This window comes from Cataglyphis hispanica, chromosome 2 (assembly GCF_021464435.1).
Source record: "Cataglyphis hispanica isolate Lineage 1 chromosome 2, ULB_Chis1_1.0, whole genome shotgun sequence".
NCBI lineage: Eukaryota > Metazoa > Arthropoda > Insecta > Hymenoptera > Formicidae > Cataglyphis > Cataglyphis hispanica.
Genome location: NC_065955.1, coordinates 296,857 through 324,301, shown reverse-complemented (window position 1 = coordinate 324,301; position 27,445 = coordinate 296,857). Strand labels below are relative to the sequence as shown.

Genomic DNA, 27,445 nt, shown 5'->3' with positions numbered 1-27,445 from the left:
AGTAACATATAATTATCAGTTTGTAGCATCGAACCACGCTTTTAAAAAACGAGATGTAGGAGAAAATTTGACCACTCAGGATTGAACGGATAGAATTTCTTTATTCTTATTGGTAAAATCCTATGTAATCTCGAGTTTGGACAATTTTGCAATCCAACGTAAGCATGACATCTTCTTTCAAGCGTGACAAATTCATCGTGTTTCTCTATGCTCATTTGCATCTGCTATTGTTATGAGGAAGCATACTTGTTGATAAATAATGGAAACGAGGTTCGACTAGATTTAATCATAGCACGATTTAATCTTAATATATCATGCATTTAATGTTTAAATTGTTGTTAAAAATCGATTCTATTTCCTGAAGAGAGAAAAAAAAATATCAAGATTATTAATAGAACCATTACATGCTCTATTGTTATTTCAACGCAAATTATCGAGAGTTATGGCTGCGAAGGGCATTCATAGCTTAAGATTTAATCAGGATCAAGGTGAGTTTCTTAATCTTTTTAACGGGAGGAAGTGTGTTTAAACACTATGGCATACAATCTTTTCATTGACATTATTTTTCTCTTCGATAGGATGTTTTACTTGTTGCATGGAATCTGGGTTGAGAATTTACAATGTCGAACCATTAGTCGAGAAGGCACATTTTGATAATGATTTTATGGGAAGCATCTCCATGGCGGAGATGCTCTGGAGGACAAATGTGATCGCTGTGGTAGGTGGTGGAAATCGTGCGAAATTTGCCGATAACACTGTCTTAATTTATGATGATCTATCGAAGAAGTTTGTCATGGAGGTTACTTTCACCAGTTTAATCAAAGCAGTCCGATTGCGAAGAGATAAGTAAGTTTTTGGACATACCACATATTTCTTCTTGTGATACAAAAGGAGAAAAAGATGTCTAATTATGTAGGAATGATTTTGCATCGTAGAATGGTGGTAGCGCTACAACGAGAAATTCACGTCTTTTCATTTCCCACGCCTATTCGAAGACTGTTGACGCTCGAAACTAGAGATAATCCGATGGGTTTGGTGGAAATTGCGACGTTTGCAACAGCGCAAAGGCAGCTACTAGCTTTTCCTGGCCACAAACTTGGTAGCATACAATTGGTGGATCTCGCTGCCACTGAGGCTGGAAGTTCGAGTGCTCCCATCACTCTCTCCGCACATCAGGTACTTTAACAATTAATAACGCGAACATTGTTTCATTTATTTTGTTTATTATCGTTCTCTATTAACATTCTCATGTATACATTTCTCTCGTAATAACAACAGGGTGCACTGGCGTGTCTGGCAGTTAACGGAAATGGGACCATGATCGCTACTGCATCGGTTCAGGGAACTTTGATCAGAGTATGGGATTCTGTGCGCAGAAACTTATTAGTCGAATTGAGGCGCGGTGCGGATCCCGCTACGCTCTATTGGTCAGTATAAATGACATTAATATCATCATGCGATAAGTTAGCATTATAAGCTTAACATTTAGCGATAGTTAATATTTTTTATTTTATTAATAATCGATATTTTTTTTAGTATAACTTTTAGTAGAGATTCGGAATTTTTGTGCGTCTCGAGCGACAAGGGGACAATACACATATTTGCTCTGAAAAATACCAGTTTGAACCGAAGATCCACGTATGTGCATAATTTTACGAGCGAACGAATAGTCGTTTTCACCATGTGACATAAAATAACTTTATGTTATCGTTGTTTTTAGTTTTTCGAATATGGGCTTTCTTGGTAATTATATCGAAAGTCAATGGGCACTAGCTACTTTCACGGTACCTCCAGAGTGCGCGTGTGTTTGCGCATTTGGCATGCATAATTCTGTGATAGGTATTTTTTATATGGAAAAAAAATTTATTTATTGATATGTGCTTTGTTTCCTATTATTTTTCTCTTCATTTCAGCCATATGTATGGATGGAACATTTCACAAATATATCTTTACTGCAGAAGGCAATTGCAATCGACAAGCATTCGATGTATTTCTCGATGTGTGCGATGACGAAGATTTTTAACATAAAACTTATCGCGCGTTTATGAATAAATACAAGATTATTATCGTTATAAAACAGTACTTGAAGCAATGAAATTTCTCTAGTCGGTTTGCAAACGAGATTTCTTGTATGTGATAATTGTACAGGTATATAGGTAATCAAGTCAATTATGCAAAATGTACACAAGTCATGAAAAAATTGATGATTCATGTGTGACTTTCAACTTTTTTATGATATTATGTGCTTTGCATAATTACATAGAGTTAATAAATATTAATGGACATATATTTTGTACAACAAACAGCCCGTGTAATTATTTTTTATTTTTCACCTAGCTTTTCTGAACAAAAAAAAATTTTACATAAGATATATGACTCTGATTTCATAGGAACCTTCGAGTAAATTTTATTGAATAATTTATCTCCATTTGTCTGAAGAGAAGGCTCGTTCTCTATATCTCTCTGGAAAAAAATAGATTGCATGTTACAATAATTAATACTGATAACTAATAATACTTTCAAAAAAGGACATGCATACTATATGGCTCAGGATTTATCATAGGTCGGATCATGGAAGCATAACAACATACACCTATGAGTCCAACAAATCCACCGACAAATACACCATATCTCCATCCTCTCAATCGCATAGCTTTCCAGTTTATGTATGCAAAGGTGTATGAGAGCTTTGAATATATAAATTAATTTAAAGCATAAATAGAAAAGTCTCTATCATGGAAAATCAAACATTCCATTTGTTTCCATTTGATTACATATCTAATCTAAAAAACACATACTATTGATTAAACCATAATATCGCCACAAAAAGATATTACATTAATTCTTATTGCGGCAATTATATTGTATTAAATAATCCAGAGTTTTATTTGTGCAAAAACTGTTGCATATTATATTGGAAATCTCGTGTTTATTTTTGAGGTTATAATCTATGATCAGGAAAAAGCTTAAGAGTTAACCATATAAATATAATATATAGACATTCTACTCGTAGAGTAAAATAACGTTTAATTGATCAAAAGATTCCTTTTGGTCCTGATTGGTTAATTAAGGGCCAATTTTACCACCTTCGGTTAGATTAACCGACGGTGGGGTGGCAACTGAAATTATAAGAATGCTTGGTTTTTATTCACCTCTATTTTCTGTTGCCATCCTGCTGATTTTAACCGTCGGTTAACTTAACCAAAGGTTGTGAAATTGGCCCTAAAAGATCAATCAAGGAAGCCTATTAGTGCCCGTCTACAATAAGATTATTTAAGATTTAGTCTTTGTTTTAAGAAAGAAATTACATTGATCCTAGCCTCAAGTAGATTAGGGCTTAAGGCAGCGCGAGAAATGTTTAGGACCGGAAATATGTCACAGTTTAGAGCTTAAGTCATAAGGCTTAGGATTTAAATCACCTATTGTAGACCGGCATTTACGGTTCTCAAAACGTGAAAAATACAAAAGTGGGGAAATTCACTAGAATATCTACAATTTCATTTGTTGAAATCTAGTAAATCTGTTCACTTTTGTAATTTTTACCTCGTTTCAAGAACCGTAAGCTCCCAAGATCTCGTTTATAGACCAGGTCACTCCTCTTTGCTATGATTCAATGCCGCTAGATGGTGAATCGATTTTACAAGTTTCTCGCAAGTACACTTATAACGATGTTCATCATATAAGATACTTCTTCGAAACCGTCAATTGTACTTGCTTCGGCAGTACATATACTAAAATTGGAACGATACAGAGAAGATTAGCATGGCCCCTGCGCAAGGATGACACGCAAAATCGTGAAGCGTTCCACATTTTTTGCTTTCCATTATTTAAATAATTATTAATATTATAACAGTAGCAATATAACAAAGTGCAAATCATTTATTTTTCTACGTAATACATTAAGTTTATTTTTTTATAACTGAATTTTCTATATTATTGTATTAAAAATATATAGCACAGCAAATAGCAAGGAAAAAACAAAGACAGAGAAATTATCACAGAATAAATTATATTTATATTTTAAATTATATTTTTATATAAATTTTAAAAGAGAGAATTTTTATTATAAAAAAAAATAACGATATTAATTTTTTATAGAGAATTTATAAAAATACTTTATTATATATCGAGACTTTCGAGAAATAAATATTTGATATATTATTCGCAAGTGTCGATTGAACATGTTTTTTTCATGAATGGATTAATTTTAAAAATAAATGCACGAATTGCGCGAAATTTTCTTATACAAGAGGAATCTGCGATTCAAATTATATATTATAAAATTTTACCGATCCACTATAATTTATTAAGCACTAGATTTTTTATTAGTCCATAATTCATATTAGTGTGTTTGAAAATGTCAAAAGAGAAATGTTGACGGTGTTTCGGTCTCGTCGCCGCATGTGTGATTTTCTTAAGAAACATCATGATCTAAGATAAATATGATCTCGGGGAACGCACATAAGTAACGATTAAGCCGAAAAATTGTTTCTCAACAGTGTGACAGTTTATCGATAACGATAGCCCTCTAAGAAAGTATGCGAACAGCAGTGCCGCTTCATTGACAGGTTATATTCGCGAATAAATAATAAATGTGAATCGATCGCAGTGTAGAATCGCGAAGGAAAAAAAGGAGAACATGTCGAGGAAGTGGTTGTCAAATTTCGCATTGGCCGGTACTATTAGATTACTGTTAATGAACTCTGAATATCAAAAGATCATCGGCAATCGTGTCGAGGTATCAACCGCCCTAAACTCTTGGAAGAGAGGTTAGTTGATTTTTTATATATATCAGAGTTTACAAATATAGAAAGAATATAATTTTGTTTTGCGCGCGTTCAAGAAAATATTTAGCACAAATTTTTTTATTTTAATCGATTGAGGGGCCGATTTTTATCACGGCAGCGATTTATAACATTAATTCTCGTCGATTTTCAGTGACTGAGGGAGTTTACTTATATGAATTCGGCATAGATCCTTATGAAGGAGACCTGTTCCATGAGACCCCAATAGGCTTATACGTTTTTAAGTTTATACAGAAGTATTTATCTCAATGGGCATTATTTCTACTGTTTGTTGTTACTGATTTGACAACTGCTCTGTGCCTCGCCCTTACTGCGAAGCGCTATGCTATTGAGCTGGTCAGTTTAGCATTGAGATGACAGTTGTGTTTGGAATTTAGTTTAAATGTTTTTATGTTCACAATGATCAATTAAAAAGGTATATAATATTTACATTTCTATTTGTACATATTACAGGCAACAAAAAGGAAAGAGGGAAAGGAAGATGATAGGAAATCTATTGATATTTCTGGCACATCTGCTCTGTATGTTTCTGCAGGGTATCTGTTTAATCCTTATATAATATTAAACTGCGTCGGCCTAACAACGACAGTTTTTACGAATCTACTCTATTCGATCGCACTAGTATCAATGACGAGACGTTCCATGTTCTGGAGTTGTATTTCGATAGCGCTACTGACCTTGCAAGGACTCTATCCTATGTCGCTTATGGTACCCGCAACCATTTACGTTGCCAGCCCGGCAAGAAATAGAAGGACCAGTATCATTACAATGTTAATCATATTTATGAGTGTCTTAACTGCTTTATTCATCATTTCCTACAACATCATGGGAAGCTGGTCGTTTCTACGGAGCACGATCGGCTTCATACTGATGGTTCCCGACTTACGTCCGAATATCGGACTATACTGGTATTTCTTTACAGAGATGTTTGAGCATTTTAGATGGCTCTTCATTGCGTCCTTTCAAATAAACGTCAGTTTATTGTACATAGTCCCGCTAGCATTGCGATTACGTCGCGATCCGATGTTATTAGCGTTTTCCTATTTAGCGATAGCTGCCATATTTAAGTCCTATCCTTGTATAGGAGACGTCGGCTTTTATATATCTCTACTACCTTTGTGGAAGCATTTGTTTCAACGTAAGTAAAAAAAAAAGCCATTTTCAAATCATTGACACAGATTGTTTCTAATCCTAACTTTGCTTTTTTCCAGATATGCAACAGGGATTTATTGTAGGTTGTTTTCTACTATTTTGCACAGTATTTGCGCCGACCGTGTGGCATCAGTGGATATATTCCAGATCGGCGAATGCAAATTTCTATTTCGGGGTAACTCTGGCATTCGCCATAGCACAAATCTTCCTTCTTACAGATATCTTATTCGCCAGTGTGAAACACGAGTTCGCAATTCAACATGGTATCAATAAGAAGGTTAATGGAAATGAGGCTAAATTGCTACTTGAATAAAAATAAGATGCTTTTTCAAATATTTATAATACTTTTTGTCGATGAACAATGATACCAAGTAATACAATATTTCTGAAGCATTTGTTTCATAAGAATAAATAGTTTTTTACAAAAAGTGTTTTTATTTAGCAGATCAATATGCGCCAATTAATTTTACATTTGTATTATCATTATAAAATCTTATTCTCACAAAGTATCAGAATGATCAGATAAGACTTATAATCCCAGTTACAAGCATATTTTTCATAATAAAAAAAACACGAATATAAAAAAAATTAATTCTACAATTATAAAATCATAGTACAAAAAAAAGCAGTCTAAAAATATCTTATATAAAATTTTTTGTTTACGCCACTATAATAATACAATAATATAACTTTTAATTATACAACATTAAATCATACTATTTCAGTTATAAATACTTTATACAATATCATATATGTATAAAATATCATCCGTAAAAATATTTTTAGGGACAAATTTTTTATATAATTTTTTTAAATAAATGTCATTAAACTCGATATTATCAGACAGTTATTACATATTTAAAAAGCAATTTAATTCTGATGTATTATACTTAATACTGATCATTAATATATATATGTACATTTCGAATAACGTACTTAAAGAAACGAGATATAAATACTAGATTAAATTCTGATATACATATATCTCACGATAAACCAAAACAATTAATGTCCTTAAGGACCATATATCTGTCAATCAGCTATATTTTTTTCTATGTTAAAGTTAATTTTTTCTCCATTGCACGCACTAATACATTTGATAATTCCTCTTTTTTGTTCTTTCCAAGCTCTACAGTAACAGATATTTTTGTCGCATTTAATACGTTATTATCATCGGTATTCATATCTGCTTCGTAATCGCTTATTAATTTCGCAATTTTATTTGGTTTTAACGGGGATCGTTTGAATGGGATACATGCGCCATGCTTTTTACAATATTCCCAAAGTACTTTCCAGTTATCATTTGTGCAAAGAATATTTGGATTGCCTACTATTATCATAAGTGCTTTTGCACGTGTCAAAGCAACATTAAATCTCTAAAAAAAGAAAAAAAAAAAAAAAAAGAGAGAAAAAAAAACAGCAACATTATATATATATATATATAAATAAAGAACTGTAATATTATAATATATAAATATAATAGTATATAATATAAAATAATGTATGTAACATATAATGTATATATTTATATAATATACAGGGTATCTTGCAACATGATATTTTGAAACTGTGTATTCCTAGTCATTCTAAATCAAAAATCATAATATGCCCTAAAGTCGATTGTTTTAAAGTTATAATGCAAAAACAAAATTGTATAAAATAACAGTATTATTTGTTGAAGATAATAATAATATTAAATAATAATTAACTACTTTATAAATTGTTCAAAATGACACTATTTTGATCCACACACAGTTCTATTCTTTGTTATGTATGATGTTATGGAACTTAAAAAAAGTCCTGCATCACTACCCATATCATTATATAAATGTCTATTATTTTATCTAATAACTAATCCATGGGAGTTAGATCTGGAGATGCCAATCTTGTAGGCCAATTTATTTATTTACTTTAGCATTTTTTTTGCTATAACTTTAAAACATTCAATTTTAGGACATATATGTATTAAGATTTTTTGATTCAGAGTTACATCAAGAAAATACACAATTTCAATATGGACATCACGTTGCGGGATACCCTGTATAATTATTGTAAAATACTTGGTACGAGCGCGCGCATATTATGAAATTGATTCACATACCTTTGAGTTAGATAAGAAACCAATATGTTGTATATTGTCGTGTTCAAAGATTTTGGATCGTACTGTTGACAATATTATCACAGTTCGTTCTTGTCCTTGAAATGTCTCAACTGTTCCCACAGCTATGTTTTCTAATTGTATCTCTGCTAAACGATTAATAATTTGAATCTGTTGTTGCTTAAAAGGCGTTACTATTCCGATATCTTTCGGCGTTATCATGCGCTTTCCCAATTTTGTATTAATCAACATTTTCACATATTGTATCACTACTAGTACTTCAGCTGAGTTAGAGACACTACAAATTAAATATACTTGTACAATTTTGCAAACAATCGCTAATTATAAAAATATAATTTGACAACACTTTAAGCTAAGCCAAGTGAAGTAAAATGTATGTTTATAATATTTAAGTTAATTAACCTTCGGGTTAGAGATCTCTCTTCTTTGCCTAGAACCTCTTGAAATATCATAGGAAATGTTTTATTAGGTAACTTTGACCAGTTCAATGCAATTTGTGTATCAGCACCTCCGCAGGCTTCCAATTCTTCAGAATAAAATTGTTTATTTGATACATATAGAAGTTTTTCATGACTACGATAATTTTTAACCAATTTCGTTATATAGTTTGGATTGTATTTTCCATTCTGCTTCTTATATGGATCGCAATCATTCATTAATCTTTCTAACATAGATATTCCTGTTGTGAGATATTAGATTGTGAAGAAATTACTTCTGTAATATATACATTGTGTGATACTTAATATCATTTTGAATGAACTTGCCAAAAAGATGTTTGCTCCATTTGGCGCGAACAACAGGTCCTAATTGGTGCGGATCACCTGCAATAACGATTTGTGCTTGAGACTCAATCCTTTCATCTTCATATTTTCCATTTGTTATCATTAGAGGAATCAACATCTCTGGCTCAATCGCTTGACTCGCCTCATCAATAATTATATAAGAAAAGTGATTCTCTCGAAAATTCACAGCACATAATCTGTAATAAAATACACAGAAAAAAGTGGAGTAAAATATTACATATTGTAAAAATCTAAACATATCAGTTGTGAAGTATCTCCATAATGTATGTATAAACAATGCATAATTATAAATATAAGATAATTTCTTTTTTACTTGTATAAAAATTTCATTAACATTATTAAAGAGATGCTTATTTATATGTGTTTAAATGCATGCTCAAATATTATATACAGAAAAATGAAACCTATATCAAGAATATATACCTTATGGATGTTATTAATGTTGTAATAATAATTCTTTTTAATAACAGTATCTCTTTTGGCAAAAAGATGGCAGTTTTGTCAACAAAATTTGTACATGGCCGAATTTTTTCATCGACATTTCCCCTGTTTTTTAACAAATATTGAAAATTTACTTTAAAACACATACACATATATATATTATATATATATATCTTGTTATTTTTAAATAATGTATGCTGCAATTACTTAAAAAAATTTATTATTATTATATGAATGTACAACAGATGTAAGAGAAGAATAGATCTTTTGTTGATACAAAAATATTGTTATATATATATATATATATATAAAATTTATCATATTAGACTTATATTATTTTTAGCAATAAAGAAAATATAAACAAAAATATAAAAGCAAATCTTTTACCATGGTCTAGATGGTGCATACATTCGATACACTATGCTTGCTGGCACATTTCCAATTAGTCTCTTTGTAATTTCATCAACCGCTGTGTTAGATGTTGCACATACCAATATATTTTTCATAGGATAATGTTTCACAATCTATTAAGAATTAAAAACATAAAAACATAAAAAAAGAAAGAAAATAAAATATTATTTTTACTAAATGTTAGATACAAAAAATAAACAAAGTACTTGACTTATAGTCTCTACTAATGTTGCTGTTTTCCCAGTGCCTGGAGGACCAAAAATTATATAAGGTGCTGGGTATGCCGTTTTATTCAAGATCTTTTTTATTGCTTGTTTTTGTTCTTTGTTCTTCTCTATGTTAGTATTTATCCATTTTATGTCGCTATATAATGTATATATTTGAAATTGTAGCGAGAAAAAAGCAATGTAAATATAAATAACGAAATATATAATTATAAAACTCACTCATTTAAATCTATACTATTTGCCTTGAGTTTGGGATATATAATTTCCACCAAATTGCGTTTTTGATACATTATCATCAATGCATAATGACAACATCTTAATGGCCAATGTCTACTCCGAAAATTTATATTAAACTTTTTTTGTTTGTCTCTGAATATTTCTGCATCTCTATATTATACAAAAAAGTAATAATGTGTATCAATATGTTTATTTATTATTATAAATAACTGTATTATTATTATCATAAATATAGATTCCTCTATTAATACATAATAAAAAAATTGTAAAATTACTTAGAAGAATGTGGTTGTATTGTTACTTCGTTTCCTGTCACTTTGATAATTTTAGCCCAAATTGTTTTTTTTGAAATGGCTTCATAAAGAGTCACTTTATCATCTGGTACAATTACAGAATTCCCATTATTCAGAGATGGCACATTAATAATGAAACATTCTTTTAAATTGGAACTCTTAACATTATGATTTAACAATCTATGACGATATACTTCACGATCTAATTCAAACTGTTCTAGATATAAACATATTTTTAATATAATCAAGTAATCATCATAATCTATTTTTTGTATATTAGACAAACTCTTAATGCATTTCATATAATCGTTACATCTTTGTGGAAGGGAATTGTGTTCCACCAAATGATTTTGTAAAGCAAGAGATAAGTAACGTGGAAATGTAATCATTGGTGGCTTAAATATTTGTGCTAATGCAAATGTTGTACAATCCCTAAAAAATAACCAAATTCTATTACATACACATACCTAACTAAACTTAATCTAACAATTTAAATATAAATTATTTAATAAAATGGAATCACATGCTAATAATTTTCTTAATATGTAAAATATTGTAAGATATAAAATGTCAAATTGTTGCAGCTTTATATTTGCTATACATATTTTAAAATTATAAAAATCACTAAAAAATAAATTTATAAAGACTATATACTATTGTAATATAATTTTTCTTACACAGGATCTGGGTTTTGATTCTTTGCCATAATATAAAAGTAGATATATATTCAATATGTTGGATGAAATATATATTAAGATATATATTATCCGTCAAGTTGAAAGTCTAAAAGCCATTTCATAGAACAGAAAAAAAAATAAAAAGACATTATATACAAAAAAAAATTTGTATTATAATTATAAATTTTTATAGGAGTATCGTAATATAAATAGTTAAAAACTGTGTAGCAAATTTTATATTAAAAAGAAAAATACATCTTTTTTTTATTTAATTCATGTAAAATTCTTAGAGAAAAAGAGAAATATAACTGATATTTTTTTACACCTTATCTATTCCACGTGTAGGGACAAGTAAACAATATATGAAATACTTACATTTATGCGCGCTTTGCAAAATAATGAATATGTTAAATATTTGAAGTATTTCAAAATTATATAAATGCTGACAAGAACCAAACAAAGCACTGATTTATAATCTAATCCATGCGACTTCGTTTTGCTTTGTTATCTCCATGTCTCACAATTCTCTTTTATCAAAACGTATCAAATGAAAAAGGGGATTTCCACACACATTGTATAAGAAATCTAAACTATAGGGGTTATGTGACTATAGCTATTCCATAGAGTTTATGTAACTAGAGATAGGAAAGTCGATTGTGTATCTTGAAATAAAGTAAAAATTACAATAGGGCCAAGTCCAATTAGATTAACCGATGGCAGGGTGGTAACTGAAATAATAAGAATGCTTGGTTTTCCTTCACCTTTATTTTCTGTTGGCACCCTAATTTTAACCGTCGATTAATCTAACCAGAGTTGACCGGAGTTGGTGAAATTGGCCCTTATTTATGTATGTTATGAACAATTTCTATATAATGTAGGCGCGTTTTTAAACATAATACAATTTAATCTTAAGCGGGGAGCACACACTTTTGCATAAGCGCATAACCATAAGTATAAGGAAATTGATTGGTTCATTTCGTTAGGCATATATTTGTGGACCAATCAATTTCCTTATACTTATGGTTATGCGCTTATGCAAAAGTGTGTGCTCCCCGCTTTACTCGTAAACCAGCTATGCCGCTACCGCTAGAGAAAAGTTATCAATCATAAAATCATGAAAAAATTAATACTACTAATAAATAAAACTCTTTAAAAAATGAAATAATCCTTAAAAGGGAAACCAATGTAACAGTTAAAGAAAGGCTATTTTTAAGAATTTTAAGGATTTTAAAATCATATATTGTCATAATTGTTCTAAGTTACAAAGTTGTAATAAAATGTACACTGTATCTATTAATTCAATAATATTACACATAATAAAGTCATGTTTAGAAAAAAAAAAAAAAACGTGAGACGTACATGAGCAATTAAACTGTGCATGAAACATTTAAATATCTTTGATGCATGTATAATTGTATATAATCGTCACTTTAGTACATGATATGACATGTTTTATATAGTACAACGAGAACAATTATATATTATATGATGATTAAATCTATTGTAAGATCAATCGAAATCAAAGTGTCATATTCGCGGTGCAAACGACAAAAGCATGCGAAGAAATTACACCGCATCACGAGTGACGCTGCGTTTGAACGTCATCGAGCGTACTTCCGTCGCTCCGGATTTCCCGGATTTTCCAGCGGAAGATGTACTTGGATTCGGCGTCGGACTCTGCGAAAGAGATGCTCGTTCATCATTGTTCGATTTTTCACGTTCTAACCGTTGCTTGCTGAACTTGCCCATGCCGGGTCTGTAGATCTCCATTGCTGGACGATCCTGCAACAATCAAGAGTTTTTAGATATTTGTATTTAATAAACTAAATAAATTAAATATACACAAATTGGACAAGAAACGTTTATATGTTCAATAGTGCTAATTCGTCGAAAAGAAATGAGCAATTGAACAACAATAATTTTGCACAATGCGTTTTATGAATATATAGCCTCTTACTTTATTTCGTATCCTGCGCTCTAATCGTGGATCTTTTTTATCCTTTTCTTTCTCCTCGTTCTTCTGCAAATTACTTTCACCATCTCCATCTAACGATTTGTGACGTCGCAGGCAGCTACCATCGCCCGCGCCGCCTTCGCCGCTACTCTCGAGCGAGTTACGCCTCTTCATGACTTTCGATTCTTTCTCCTCGGATTCATCCTCGTCATTCGCATCTGCATTAATCTGTTCGTTATTATCGCAAAAATATTTACGCAAATATTACTTACTTCATAAAATAAATATTCTCATTTTTTGTTAAAACTGCGTGAGAAATTTCTATTAAATTATTCTCATATCAGAATTGAAAAGGATATATATAGAGAGAGAAGGGAAAAGAGAAAGAGAGAAGGACGGGAGAGAGGAAGGAAGCGAAAGGGAGAGAAAACATAAATACCTGGATTGGATGAACTATTTCGCTCTTCTGCAGTTTCATCCCTACAATTTCGCATCGTATCCATCGTTATTCGATCCTCGACAGTATCATGTTGCGTGCATACAGTGTCTTCAACATGTTTGAATTCATCCTCCTTGTGTATAGACTCTTTACAATTTCCGTCTTCCTTCTCTCGTACAACATCGTATTCCTCCTTTATCTTCTTTGAGCTCGCATTGTCCCCATTAATATCAACAATCTGTTTCTTCGTTTCTGCCAATTTCTTCTTCTCTTGTCTCATTTTCTCATAACTTTTTCCCCGTCTTTCCTCCATCTTTCTATCTCTGGATTCCCTAAATTCTTCCTTTGCTTCGTATCTCCTGTCATCCTTGAGATCAAGTCTTCTCTCCTCTCTCACATTCTCTCGATCATCACGTCTTCCATAAGGTCTCTTCTCATCGTATCGTCGATGCTTCATTTCTTTGTTTCTGTCGTCAATTCGCTCTCTATATCCTTTAATGATGGGCTTAATCTCCCTATCTCGGGATAATTTCTCTCTTATTTTTTCATCTCTTTTGTGCCTATTCTTCAGTTCCTTTGGTGAAAGTTTCTCCCTCTCCTCTTTATTTTCTTTGTCGTCCTTATTCGACTCTTTATCTAAATCCGGATTTCTTAAAACCTGTAAAAAAATAATGCATTGTGCATTTCCTATTATTTATTATCCATTGTCTTATATATTTGTATCTTTTTTTATATATCATATTTCTTCATCATATTAGTGTACATGAGTTCATTGTACAACAAAATACAGAGAGAACACAATTATGAAATATAAATGTATAATTATAGCTTCTCTTAAAAACATATTCTTCTCAAAAATTTGATACAGACCAATTAAAACAATTACAATATTATAATGTATATGTATATATGAAATTACATAAGGTTTTAAGAAAATCATAGATACAAAAGTGTAATTGCGATAAAAATATAATAACAAGTGCCCCTTTCTCAAGAAAATCATCGACGCTGGTCAAACATCAACATCGATTTTTCCGTATATCTCACGGTGCAACGGTAGAAATGATTCGCAAAATTAAATTCCTGATTCTCATTCTTTTACATGCCACTGGAACTGAGACATATGATTCTTTCGTACCACAACTTTTTCGCACGTGAAAGTCAAGAAGAAATTCGCGGCTACTAGCGTCATGAAAAATCATATATTTCTATATTTCATATACTCTATATATATATACATATATATATATATATATATATATATATATATATATATATATATATATATATATACACACTATATCCTAATATTAAAAATAATTTAAATAGAAACAATTATACTTTTTTTCTTAATACGGTATTTTTTCTTACATGGTCGTCTTTATGGAAATAGAAATAGGTTTGGCAGTTAATTTGATTACTACCATTTAAACGTAGTTTCTTGACATCAAATATGCTTCTATTTGTTTCGGTCTTTTTAACATGATCATAAAATCTTTGACGATTCTTATATAATTTATCTTGCATTTGTTTTTGCATAAGTCTATCGAGGAAGATATCCTCTCTGTATTTATATATGCTTGAGTTTTTGACAAAGCATTGAAAAAACGTATCTTCAAATTTAACATTTGTGGAGTGAGATGTGGTAAAATTGGATGACTGATCGTTTTCCATATTATATGTGTGCTGTAGACGAAAATATTTGGTATCAGCAAATACAGTAAAGAATGAAGTACAAACTTTTTCCAAGTTTGAGAAGTAATTATTACAAGCAAAATAATTATTATTCCATATTATATTCCATACTGTATTTGTTGTATTCCAATGTATCTCAATAATTTTTCTACCTTGGAAATAACAGGATCGTCTCTTGTCCTACGCTTTTCTATATCTCTCCTTCGCCTTTCTTCTCGTTTTTCATCCCTAAGGCGTTGCTTCTCCTGCTTACGCACCTTCAGATACTCAAGTAGCGGAGTGGTCGTGATTTTCTTTGCTGTGTCTATGCAATATACAATTTTAAAATACTTTTCAATATCCATATAGCATCTTCTTACTCGAACAAGCAATATATGAATTAAAAATACTCACTATCTGGTGGTTGATAAGAGTATTCAGTTTTTGATTGAGCTACACTCGAATCAACTTCCTGATTCTTTAAACTCTCTAAGAAACTTATGAAATACAAATCGCTCTCAATAGTGCCACATTTGAGATCCTTCTTCTTACCGGCTCGTTTCTTTGGTAATCTCTGAAAAGGCGCAAACTCTACTACTGCAGGATATTCCACTCCTTTGGAATCTATAAACACGTAATTGTCGAACTTTTCTCGAAACACAAAAATATCCTGTTGCTCTATAAAATTAATGTAAGCGCGAGAAAATGCAAACTGGCCAAGCGACATGTCGGCCTTCACAAAGTATAAATGATCGTGTTCTGGCAATGGGGACACTTGCTCCAAGAATTGATCCTGAGTCATTGTTGGAGGCAATCTTCTGATCACCACCTAAAACCAATCAATTATAACATTATTTCACATTTTGTAAGGTATATTTTTAACATGAAACATATATACATTTGTTCATATTTTACACCCATTTAAAAAATCCAGCCGGATGTGTTGTCTCATCAATTAATATAACCTACATTTATGTACCTATCAAGAAATAATCTCGAAATTGATGAAGAATGTTTATCGAGACAACAGAAATCTGCATCTATTGCGAAAATTCTATCAAGACGAACCTTTGTCATTGGACGACATTTCTCTTTTTTGTTATCTTTGACTTTTCCAACATCTGACGAATTCAGTTGCGTTTCATTCTGCTGTGTGGAACAGCTGTCATTCCGTGCAGCACCCTCGACCTGCTGTTGCATTTCTTCGGTCATTTTGACTCACGACACGATCTCTCGAGATTTTAAGGTTTGTTGTCCCCTGAGACTCTTAAAATCCGAAATAGAGGATATATACGAGGCGTATATAATTTAGTCTTCTTGGAGCACACAAGGAGAGAATGTTTTTCTCAGTTTACGCGTTTATGCGATTATCGCTACCATCTTGGTTCAACTTTACATAGAAAAAAGAAGAAAGTAGTATATCTTCGATTTGGCGAATTCTCGAGTTTAGCACTGTTTGTTTGCCCTTTCTTTCTCTCCAACTTTTTAAATATACGATCAATGTCTAGGATAAGCAAGATTTCTATTTTAAATTGGCAACATGCCCAATCGAATGCCGCTATTAATCTAGTAAATAACTAGATTGCCTATCTCAAAGTGGCTTAGTTCATGGGCGATGCGCCCTCATTTAAATGGCGCGTCGCGAGGGGACGCGTCAATCGTCTTGGAGGAGGGGGAGGCCTGTGCGCCCAGACTTTTAGCGCGGGGCGGGTGTTGTCGTTGTCGGTTCGGTGTCGCGCAGGTTTCGCGCGACCGAGAGGTGGAGCGTTTCCGCGGGGGAGCTTTGCTCGTGCACGGAGGACCGCGCGAAGATGCCGCCGAAGAAGCGGGAAAAGGATCTCGACGGACAGAAGGGACCACGTATGGATCAGATTCAGGCCGATCACGAGCTATTTCTACAGGCCTTTGAAAGTAAGCGATAAATATTCCGCATAGTCCCTTTCTTCCTCTCTTTCCCTCCCTCCTTCTCTCTCTCTCTCTCTCTCTTTCTCTTTCTCTCTCGCTCTGTATATGTATGTCTTCCTTACCGCCTATCAACGACGCGCATCGCTTCGTCGCTCGTCGCGATAAGCGCCTGCCTTCACCGATCATCTCCATGCGAGAGGATCCCCTCGACGACCCTTTCGCGGAGGGCGCGCGACGCCCCCGGGTCAAATGTATCGTTATCTCGCTCGCCGCCGTCGCGACCGAACCTAACCCTATCCGTCGCGAACCAACTTGGGCGCTCACCGTGGCGCGCGTCGGTTTCACTCTCCGCACCCTTCGCCGCCGAAGCGCGGACACCTGTCATCGTTCTCTCTCTCCGCGCGACATGCTCCTTTTTTTTTCTACCGCAGATCGGACCTCGCGCGCACGATTTCCCATATCGCGAGCAGTTTTTCCCGGATGAATATACATTGCATCCGTTTTTCTTCTTATAAAGCATATTTTATTTTTTTTTTATGAGAATTATATGAATTTACGGAAAAACCCAAGCTCTCTTGGACAGGAATTACGTATCTCATTATAATTGCTAGTATTACGGAAAAATGGGTGTAGATATGAGTGACGATGTCTCAGATGCATTTACTTGTTTATGTTATGTATTAGCGATTTTCAAATATAATATTTGCATGTCATGTATCCAGTTTTATTTCTTAGGATATGAAAAACATACATCTCCAAATCTTGGGTTTTTTGCAAGTCTTCTAAAGAAGTTCTCCTCAGATATTAATTTTATAAATGCGATAGAAAAATGGGATCAGAGAGGTGTAGCCTGCTAACGTCGTAACAAAAAGGGTGCAGGCATCTCAAATAATTTGAGTAAAATCCATTCATCATATCCCATTTGATACCTGATTGAAGGATCAATTTTTGCATCATGTAATGCTCCCTTTAAATGCTTGTGAATGTTTTTGAAGTTCGAGATAGTAATCAATTCTACGGCCATCTGGGGATTCGATTTTGTACTAAGAAAGATAAAGATGAAAATAAAATTTCATGTTCGATAAAAGCAAATGTAAAATTATAAATATATATACGAAAAGCTTAATTTTCATATAAATTTTTTAAAATAAATAATTTTTTTGTACTTAAAATGTAAACTTGTAATAAATTAAGAAAGAGATTTTATTATAAGAAGTATTTAATTATAAGAATAATACTTTTTTAATTTTCATAAATTCGCATGAATTTTACTGTTATCATATAATAAAAATTGTTGCATAAAAATTTCAAGAAGATAGTTAGTAAAACTAGTTTCTCAAATATTTTTGTATTTCAATATTCTATCAGCAATTGCTTCTTACTTATTATATAAACGTTTTAATATTTTTATTTAAACTTTATTATTTCTTTTTGTTTTCAGAACCAACACAGATTTACCGATTCCTTCGCACAAGAAACCAAATTTCTGTGAGTAGACAATATTCTATTTTAATCTTTCTGGTTGTGTCATATAATTTTAATTTGCATTGCCCTCAAAGTGTTAATTGTACATTTTGTCTGCTTCTGTTATATATGCATATAATTTTTTTTATATGCGTCTTTGGTGTAGTAAAAGTTTTTAACGAAACAAAAATACAAAAGTAAATAGTTAAAATTTACGCGCAATGTTAAATTGAAATATACCAAGCATTTGCTAAAGGTAAGTTAAAATATATTTTTTTGACCGAATCGAGATTTGCATTTTTACACGCTTCTCAGAATTACCGTATTTAAAATTCATGGTGGGTATAAAATTTAAATATAAGCTATATTATAAAAATTAAATTATTTATAAACTACCACATTTTATCTAACGGACGTACATTAAAAATTAATGTTTTTTTTTTTTAGCCAATATTTCTGTACAGAAACTTAACATATATGCGGCAACGTATGTCCAGAAGTCACAAATCACGGCGAGGATTTAAGATTGACACGATTCTAGATAAGTTATTAGCGAAAAAGAAACAAGAACAGAATCTCGATGTTCGCGGGTACATGACTCTTACATTTCTAGGATTTTACGATAAAAGAGGTACATTCCGATTATCCTTTTTTTTTTTTCTGTCCAATAAGTTCAGGCGAGGAATTTCGCGTAACGATTATATGCTTTTTAAGAATTTAATGTATAATTGTAGTTGAGATTTCGCAAGATCCAGTCAAAGTGGAAACGTTGTTGTTGAAAATCTGCCATAAGAAAAGGAAAGATGTCAGCTCGCCTATCATGCAGGTAAGTTTGAGTTTATATTTATATGCAATAGTTTTATGTATAAAACTCTGTAGTGTGCAATTAGATTTTCAATTAATAGATTCTTGATTAAAAAATGTCGATGTGTTTAGGTTTCAGTCGGTACAAGCGAGGTCCCGATTAACCCATCCGAGAGTCAGCCTCCGCCGAAGGCACCCACGATTTCCATACCTAATGAATCTTTTAGCTTAAACAACGGTCACATAGCGAAAACTTACATGCTCTTGCTCAGGGTTTATTGCATGTCTAACAATGGCTGCCTTATAAATAACTGTGATTTAGAAGGTACGTACGCTTGCGAGTTAAAATGATATCTATCTACTTTCAATTATTTCTCTCTGGCTCAGAACCAGCTCAAAAACGTCGTAAATCGTCTACGGGCTCGATCAAGACTGCCGGCGATGAAGTAAAACAGTACGGCTCGGAGCTCACTGTCTATGACAAACACAATCGATGTCTATTAACGGATGGCGAGTACGAGTTGGGTTTGCAAGAAGTGCAGACCAACATTAGGTCCAGTCCTAAGAAGCACAATTCTTGGGAGACTGTAATCGATATCAAGGATTGTGAACCATTCGAGATGTTTAAGCAGGGACCGACTTTAAAGTTTCGGCTCAGCTGGACCACAGAGCCAAGCAACGGTTTAGTGGACAGACCGATGCCAATACCTTCGATACCAAATGGCGATAATAAAGAAAATCGGTCGGTCAACGGTAAATTATCTTCAATTATCATGCACACGTGTAAATCCGCGATTTTGTAATGTGTCCACATCAAACAAAAAAAATTGCATTACAATAAATGGTATTGCCATTATCTTTTCAGCTGGTTTCGAGCGTTCCTCTTCTGTAAACCATAATAATAATAGTAGCACAAACAATAACAATAACGCGACACTGCCAACGCCTAGTCCGCTAACACCCTCGTCGAGAATGAGTGTCTCCAACGAAAAGGTGGATACTAATGCTAATGGAACTCAGCAAATAGTCTATCAATTTTTGTACAATAATAACAGCCGGCAACAGACAGAGGCCTGCGAAGATCTACACTGCCCCTGGTGCTCCTTGGATTGTGGAAAACTGTACTCTCTATTAAAGCACTTGAAACTGTGTCATTCACGATTCACATTCACATACGTGGTAAGCACAATTCATATTAATGTCACGTAAGTAATAAATACAATTTACATTTACATGTAATGAAAAATATTGTAATTTCGGAATCGGAATTTGGATTCCATTATTTTTCAAAGTTATAAATAATCTTCTTAAAAAATTAGAGCTTTGCAGTTACAATATGTTTATATAGATGTTGTTGTGATAATAATATAATAAACATGTGTTTAAAGAGAAATAAAAAATCACCTTAATCCAATGGAATCGAAAATAAAGGGCGCTAGAGACTAATGAAGAACAAGGGGCCACAGTCGATAAAATATACAACAAAAATGCAAGCATTACGATGGATCTTACTCTGTACAATAAAATTAACTCATCATATGCTTTTTTTTCAGCCAATTCCACAAGGTGCCCGAATAGACGTAGCAATAAACGAATGCTATGATGGTTCGTATGCAGGTAGTCCTCACGAATTAATTTCGCAACCATCTAGTGCACCTTTTTCAAGGACAGGACCAACCAGGCGCACAAGCGTGACAAATATTTTGGTGTGCCGTCCGAAGAGAACGAAACCGAGCCTGTCCGAATTTCTGGAGCTTGACGAAAACGAGTTCGAGAGCCAGAGACCTTATATCACAGGTCACAATAGGTAAGCGTTACAATATGAACAATCGCTAAAATTATAGCACGAATAATCTTTTGCTATTAAAAATGTACTTATTTTCTTTAGACTGTATCATCACACAGTTACATGTCTGCCTATATATCCCAAAGAGATGGGCATCGATTCCGAAGGTGAAAACGATCCCAAGTGGTTGCAAACAAAGACAATGATGATGATCGACGACTTCACGGACGTGAACGAGGGCGAGAAGGAGCTGATGAAGATGTGGAATCTACACGTGATGAAGCACGGATACGTGGGAGACTGCCAGATACCACTAGCTTGCCAAATGTTCTTAGAGAGTAAGGGAAAGGAGCTGCTCATGAAGAATCTCTATCGCAACTTTGTACTGCACATGTGCAGTCTGTTCGATTTTGGTTTGATCAGTCCGGTGATACTGTACCAGACCATACAGAAGCTGCAGGAAATTATGAAGGAGGGCGGCGAGGACGGAGACGTGCGTAGGGTGTTGCAAAAGTCGCACGAGGCTCAAGTGGAACACTGGAGAGCTGTAGGCACACAATCGATGCAACAGGACACGTCCAAGATTGGCGGCATGTCGGGCGGCGTCAAGATAAGCTTCAGCAATGATGGCTCGTCGGGCTCGTCGACGAACGCCAGACGAAAAACGACTACTTCGTTGCCGTTGAGTTCACCCAGCTCGCAAAACGTTAAAAGCATGCACAGTAACGTGCATAATGTCACAGGTACATAAGCGACATTTAAGTGCCAGCATAACAGTGTGTCTCGTCCTCGTCGAGCAGCAAGACTCATTCACGATAGTTCGATGCGGAATTCCGTTTATCGGTGGAAGTTTTGCGGATGCGATCTCCTTTGACATGGAGCAACCCGGAATAAGATCACGATCGTTCAACGTGCAGTTTTATTATCGATTAGAGTGAAAATTGGAATACCGTTGAGTGATAATTCGCCGGCAAATATGCAAAAGTACAAACTATATAGTGCAAGTGACGGAGAGAGCACAAGCAACACGATGCTACATTGCAAATCTATGCAAGATGAGCGAGAGCGAGAAAATACCACCGAATAATCAACGGCGAAAATTGGTTCTGGACGCGATACGCCGAGCAGCATCGGCAAGCATCGCCGCCAGCCAGAAACCGTCCGCGAATGGAGGTAGCTTTCAGTATAGCTATTAACCCATTGGTAACAATAAGATCGATCTCGCGTGTTTGTAATGCAAATTGTACTTTTTTCTTTCTTTTTTTTGTACAGTATTTGTTGCAAATAATATAAATAAGATGCAATTGAAATTCTTAAATGAGCCGAATGATTATCGTGCTAGTTAGATTCGATTTTCGAGATTTAATTTAAAGCTGTAAATGATTATACGTATATAGTCGAATCGAGAATGAAGAAAACGGGGAAAAGGATACCCGGCGAACGACTCTATCCTGTTCGTCTCTGTGTCGATGACTCCGATCGCGAACAATAAACGAACGATGCCTCTCGCGGGCGTGCAACTTTTGTCATATATTATACATTATTTTTCTTCTTGTTTTTTCTCTAGTCAGTGGTGTTTCATTATTTCACTCTTTCTTTAAAGCTTTTATTTACATGGTATTTCCGGTAGTTTTTTCCCGTATATTTGCAACTGATTCATAAAACTCGCGAAGTTACTATATTCCAGAAATAACGCAGATTCATTTTGTCACGTGTTGTAGCAGATGAATGTGAAGAACAAAGGATCTCATGATTCAAAGATTGATTTCTGGGGGAGACCTTTAGTTTTTTGGAAGCATGAATAAACAAAATTCTAATTTTACTCACCGCTTACATAAGGCAAACTCGAAATGACAAAATGTTCTTTTACATACATCGATAGATTATTCTTTTATATAGCGGAATATGCATGCTCTTTTTAGTAGATTAATCGTAGCTGAACGTTACTTTTTATCGTTTCGATCTTTTTCTTTTTGAAGAGATAGAGCGAAAAGAGTAAGGCGAACGCTGAATGTGATGAAACAGAATGCTATGTCTGCAATTTCCGATATTTCTGCGAACGTGTATTTATATACGTGTATACATGTATATACATACATAAAAGTATATTAAAACAAACAAATTGTGAGGCTGTAAATTATACATTTTCTACATCGAGAGAGACGGATCGGTAGAGCGAAAGTGCCTTTTTACCAAACCAAGTGTAGATCTGAATCCATGGAACGACGGTCGACAATTTGAAAGATATCGTTTTGAAATTCGCGAATTAATTATTATATTATCTCTTCGGATTAATGAGATTAATCAATCATTTACATTATATTAATCGACTATTAATCCCTCTGGCGATTGTCGTTCTGTCGCGTGTGTAACACACTCTTGGCGATTCAGATCTCTAGTATCAACTAGTATACTAGAACTGTTATAAATTTTGCGTGTAACATATTACAACCTTTACTGCCGCGGTCGTTCGAAGAAGCGCTTACATTCCTTTATATATACATACTGTCTTCTTTACATTGTAGGTAGTGTAATGAAATTTTTTTATTCCTAGAACATACGCCGCCGATCAAATGCCGGGGCATTTTTAAGCTTAACGGAATTATCGTTCTCTTCGATCGACTTCCAATTCACTGTCCAATAATATATCTATAATAGGTTGTAAATAAGAAAATAAACGATGAAATAAAATTGTGGACGTGAGAAATCTATATCACATAGCTGTCATTTTCACGAACAATCAGAGTATTTTCTTCCTATTAATCCTTAGATTACCGTTTTTAATCGAAGGATTAAAGAGAAGGGATTTCTAGATATAATATCCTAATTTAAGCTAAATCTTGTTTAGAAAGCGCGCAAAAGTTTTACCATTTAATTATTTTATGCACATGTGTTGGCGGAAACAATACCCGAGAAGTGATTTGTTTTAAGTAGACAATTACTTTTTACTCAACTTACATTAATTGTGATGCTATATATTTTGTTAGATATAAGTGTACATCTACGAAAAAATCTTAATTTTTTAATCTGGCAACTTTAAACTCTGTCTTTCTACTTGTAACACTGACGTGAATATTTTATGTAATATATATTATATCGCATAATATACTGTGTTACTCGCGCGTACCTTATAAAGAACGTAAGCTATTCGCTACACATATGCAATAGATCTTATATTGTTTTGTATCTTCATTAAAACCAAATGTTTGACTCTATTATACTTGAAATAGCATGGGAAATCAATATTAATATAATCTATAGACCAATTCATTTTGTACTTTTCGACGCAACGTAAAAATTCCTCGTACATTGGAGCAGTAGTGTCCAAGTCGGCGATAGTGAAGACGTATCGCTTCTCCAGTGCGATGTAAATGATCTTTTTCTCCTTCGTGTATAGAAGTTTCGATAATGTGCGGACAAATCCATCCGTGATCTTGTCATCATAGATGACTGCAAGACCAAAAAGAAAGTAATACCATTATCATTCCATACCATTATAATACCATTATCATTTCTCTTATCTCTATCTTTTACATTTGTTATCGCAAAATACAGAAATATTAAATTTACCATCCGCTGCCAATATGATATTTGCGCTCTGTAATCTCTCCTCCAATTTCTTCGCCCATCCCAGATTTAAAAAATTTACTTCTTCGATATAATAACGAGATCTGACGTAGGAATGATTCCTCAGAAAATTCCGTTTGATTAGATTCAAAATATCACCCGCATTGATGTCTGGAAATTTAAGATAAATAAGGTTGAAGATTATAATATTATATATTATAATTAAGGTTGATGCTCTTAATAGAAACATTTGTATGTATTACCCGTGCAGATGACTTCCTTAGCCAAATAACTCGCTATAATGCTGGTCAGGCCAACTCCTGATCCTAATTCCAGAATCGTTTGATTCTTAAACAAATCCGGATGCGATAGGATATAATCGGATAGTAAGAAAGCGCCTCTCCAGACTTGCAAACCGACCAAATTGAGCTCCGTGGATACACTATGTTCTGTAAATATACAATCCGCTAAATACGGATGTACGAAGGCACGTGCGCGAGACAGTAATTAATTCCGCACCTATCTGAATCGTTCCTTCTCTATCTCTCTCCACATTTAGATCGTCGTCGCTATCGTAATTTAACGTTTCTTCCGTCCTATCGATCATGTATGACGGATATTTAAAAGTGAATTTGGTTACCGTATCTGAAATTAATTGCAATATGTTTTAAACACACATCTACATATTTAAACTTATATTTATAAGTTCAGAAATATATTATACCAAATTAAAGAAAGCGCAACTCACTGCCACTGTCAAGCTTTTCGGAGATACGATCGTTTTCCGTGTATATTTCCGATGTTACTTTATGCATCGTCACCTTAGCAGATAAAGGATATTTCTCTTTTAATTAGTTTTTTCATATATTACTATAATTTTTAATTATCTCCGAGATGCAATTTATTGATAAAGATCGTTAATACTTCTCGAGAAATAATACAATTTAGGAACTTGAATTATATTATACACAGCACAAAATATCGATGCTTATTATATTTTACTTATGTAATGCGCTAAAAGCTATATGGGCGCGTTTGCACTAAATATATATGCATTATTAATAATCAGAATCTCTTTGGTGAAGCGCTAATGTCTCAGGGCTGAGAACGTTTGCGATTAATGCGCGAAAATAAATCGCGGAAGTGACTTTGTATCCGTCGACCACGATAATGAAGTGTCGTCGTCGCCAATATTATAGCCTTCGTGGCTGCATTTATTTCGGGAATTTCTGTCTTAACATGACACAATTACATAATCCATAATCCTATATCGACGCTTGTTCAGCTTGTATTATTACTGACAATTAAATATAAAATGCATGTTGAATCTTCAAAATTAAATATTACGCCATTAAGGAAGCTTCTTTTCTGCTTATTGTAAAACAATTTTCTGATGTTTTATCAGCATCATTATCTGACACAAGGAAGGATTTTCCAATCCTGTGATAAATAATAAGAAATATTTAATATGAGAAGCTTGATAATATTTTGAGAATACATTTTTATATGCCTGTTTTCTTTAATGCTTGTAAATTTGTCAAATATCTATATTTTTCCAGATATTGTAAAACTATATATTCTCAATTTTCTCTACATTCTCCCTTCTCTTGAAGAATGGGAAAGCATGCAACGTTAGAATATTTTATAAGACATATATTCTTGAGGAATAATAACATTCTTGGGGATAATAACTTTCTCTTAAATAAAAAATAAAAGTATGACCCCCAAGGATGCTAAAATTCATCTAATCATAAAAATTCTTTCATTCCCTTAATTAATCATGGATACCTTGGACTGCGTTTTGAATAAATGATCATTATGCAGTTTCTTCGAACAACAGGGTATAATGCATGCATTTTTATCAGCCATACTCGTCGTTTTGCCATTGTTTTAATTGTGCGACTGTAACAAAAACATCAACGTGAATCACGGTTAAACTCGTAGATGAATTTAAATCTGAATTATACAAATTTTATAACTTTTGAGATATTTACAGGCCCCGTAAATTTGAGAATTAAGCTCGTTTGTTAACTTTTCTTTTGTTTTCAAGTGCATTAGGCCACATTATTGCATCACCAAAATATTATTTTATGTTATGGCGCTATGACTATTTTCCAATGTGCATATAGTTCAATAGTTTATTCAACAGTGTATATCGGAACGTAACCTATACAAATATAACGCTGGGTGATTGACATTCATCGAGCATGACCGATATGGACGGAGATATCTTCTTCGTCGATAAAAAAAACTAATGATCATTAGAGATTAATTTTATATTTTATTATATTATCGATTTACATCAAAAATATGAATTATTCGAATAATAATATCTAATATCAAATAATAAAGTGACAGTTGAATACTCAAATATTCGGAATAAATTGTTTATCAAAACATAAGTATTCAGCAAATATTATCAAAATATTAATATTCATCAAATAATGTTTTAAAAATCGAATACACTCAAATATCACTATTATAATATATTCGTTTTTTAAAATATCATTCTTGTATAATAAAATATTCCGGAATCCTTTCAGACGGTGAAATTTATTTAGGAATTTCGCAGGAATTTATTTAGAAATAAAATTGTATATTTATAATTAATAATACTTTAGATTTGTAATGTATCGTCCTAATTTGTCGATACTTCTAACGTGTTATCTTTCGATTCGCCAAGTGTC

The 27,445-nt window shown here is 33.1% G+C and overlaps 6 protein-coding genes and 1 non-coding gene across 11 annotated transcripts; 4 read left to right on the top strand and 3 right to left on the bottom strand.

Annotated features, from left to right (window-relative positions):
- The first annotated feature begins 48 nt into the window (after positions 1 to 48).
- On the top strand, positions 49 to 2,303 carry LOC126856245 (WD repeat domain phosphoinositide-interacting protein 4-like). Its single transcript, XM_050604590.1, has 7 exons — positions 49 to 488; positions 579 to 846; positions 936 to 1,176; positions 1,279 to 1,427; positions 1,537 to 1,638; positions 1,721 to 1,839; positions 1,914 to 2,303. The coding sequence occupies exons 1-7, from the start codon at positions 443 to 445 to the stop codon at positions 2,021 to 2,023; spliced, it is 1,035 nt and encodes a 344-aa protein (XP_050460547.1). The 5' UTR covers positions 49 to 442; the 3' UTR covers positions 2,024 to 2,303.
- A 1,404-nt stretch (positions 2,304 to 3,707) lies between these two features.
- Positions 3,708 to 3,814, top strand: LOC126859193 (U6 spliceosomal RNA). Its single transcript, XR_007688774.1, has one exon. It is a non-coding gene; the product is annotated as a U6 spliceosomal RNA (small nuclear RNA).
- A 400-nt stretch (positions 3,815 to 4,214) lies between these two features.
- On the top strand, positions 4,215 to 6,407 carry LOC126856238 (phosphatidylinositol glycan anchor biosynthesis class U protein). Its single transcript, XM_050604578.1, has 4 exons — positions 4,215 to 4,769; positions 4,939 to 5,141; positions 5,259 to 5,943; positions 6,017 to 6,407. The coding sequence occupies exons 1-4, from the start codon at positions 4,640 to 4,642 to the stop codon at positions 6,268 to 6,270; spliced, it is 1,272 nt and encodes a 423-aa protein (XP_050460535.1). The 5' UTR covers positions 4,215 to 4,639; the 3' UTR covers positions 6,271 to 6,407.
- A 66-nt stretch (positions 6,408 to 6,473) lies between these two features.
- Positions 6,474 to 12,059, bottom strand: LOC126856129 (putative helicase MOV-10). Of its 2 annotated transcripts, XM_050604381.1 has the most exons (12): positions 11,541 to 11,834; positions 11,166 to 11,271; positions 10,802 to 10,920; positions 10,471 to 10,573; positions 10,178 to 10,345; positions 9,938 to 10,094; positions 9,708 to 9,844; positions 9,303 to 9,425; positions 8,841 to 9,055; positions 8,479 to 8,755; positions 8,059 to 8,353; positions 6,710 to 7,333 (listed from the first exon to the last, which is right to left on the bottom strand). In XM_050604381.1, exons 2-12 carry the CDS (start codon positions 11,192 to 11,194, stop codon positions 7,010 to 7,012), a joined length of 1,947 nt encoding a protein of 648 aa, XP_050460338.1. In that variant the 5' UTR covers positions 11,195 to 11,271; positions 11,541 to 11,834; the 3' UTR covers positions 6,710 to 7,009. The 2 variants fall into 2 exon arrangements, with proteins under 2 accessions (XP_050460328.1, XP_050460338.1); XM_050604371.1 differs by having other exon boundaries at positions 6,474 to 7,333; positions 10,471 to 10,920; positions 11,541 to 12,059.
- A 312-nt stretch (positions 12,060 to 12,371) lies between these two features.
- LOC126856134 (regulator of nonsense transcripts 3B) lies at positions 12,372 to 16,715 on the bottom strand. 2 transcript variants are annotated; one of them, XM_050604395.1, is made up of 7 exons: positions 16,301 to 16,715; positions 15,647 to 16,061; positions 15,406 to 15,557; positions 14,930 to 15,244; positions 13,559 to 14,216; positions 13,123 to 13,337; positions 12,372 to 12,947 (listed from the first exon to the last, which is right to left on the bottom strand). In XM_050604395.1, exons 1-7 carry the CDS (start codon positions 16,442 to 16,444, stop codon positions 12,732 to 12,734), a joined length of 2,115 nt encoding a protein of 704 aa, XP_050460352.1. In that variant the 5' UTR covers positions 16,445 to 16,715; the 3' UTR covers positions 12,372 to 12,731. The 2 variants fall into 2 exon arrangements, with proteins under 2 accessions (XP_050460352.1, XP_050460361.1); XM_050604404.1 differs by lacking the exon at positions 14,930 to 15,244 and having other exon boundaries at positions 16,301 to 16,708.
- Positions 16,716 to 16,932: 217 nt separating this feature from the next.
- LOC126856115 (polycomb protein suz12-B) lies at positions 16,933 to 24,295 on the top strand. 3 transcript variants are annotated; one of them, XR_007688330.1, is made up of 10 exons: positions 16,933 to 17,143; positions 18,579 to 18,625; positions 19,049 to 19,232; positions 19,336 to 19,427; positions 19,538 to 19,730; positions 19,793 to 20,158; positions 20,271 to 20,584; positions 20,959 to 21,212; positions 21,294 to 22,364; positions 23,746 to 24,295. XR_007688330.1 is itself a non-coding variant. In XM_050604343.1 (9 exons), exons 1-9 carry the CDS (start codon positions 17,044 to 17,046, stop codon positions 21,940 to 21,942), a joined length of 2,199 nt encoding a protein of 732 aa, XP_050460300.1. In that variant the 5' UTR covers positions 16,933 to 17,043; the 3' UTR covers positions 21,943 to 24,295. The 3 variants fall into 3 exon arrangements, 2 of the variants coding, with proteins under 2 accessions (XP_050460300.1, XP_050460313.1); XM_050604343.1 differs by having other exon boundaries at positions 21,294 to 24,295; XM_050604356.1 differs by lacking the exons at positions 16,933 to 17,143; positions 18,579 to 18,625 and having other exon boundaries at positions 19,084 to 19,232; positions 19,316 to 19,427; positions 21,294 to 24,295.
- On the bottom strand, positions 23,228 to 26,654 carry LOC126856256 (methyltransferase-like protein 22). The gene is given in 7 exon segments (XM_050604629.1): positions 23,228 to 24,641; positions 24,762 to 24,929; positions 25,022 to 25,207; positions 25,278 to 25,403; positions 25,507 to 25,579; positions 26,547 to 26,602; positions 26,605 to 26,654. Coding segments are annotated over 7 exon segments (948 nt in total). The 5' UTR covers positions 26,645 to 26,654; the 3' UTR covers positions 23,228 to 24,342.
- Positions 26,655 to 27,445: the final 791 nt, after the last annotated feature.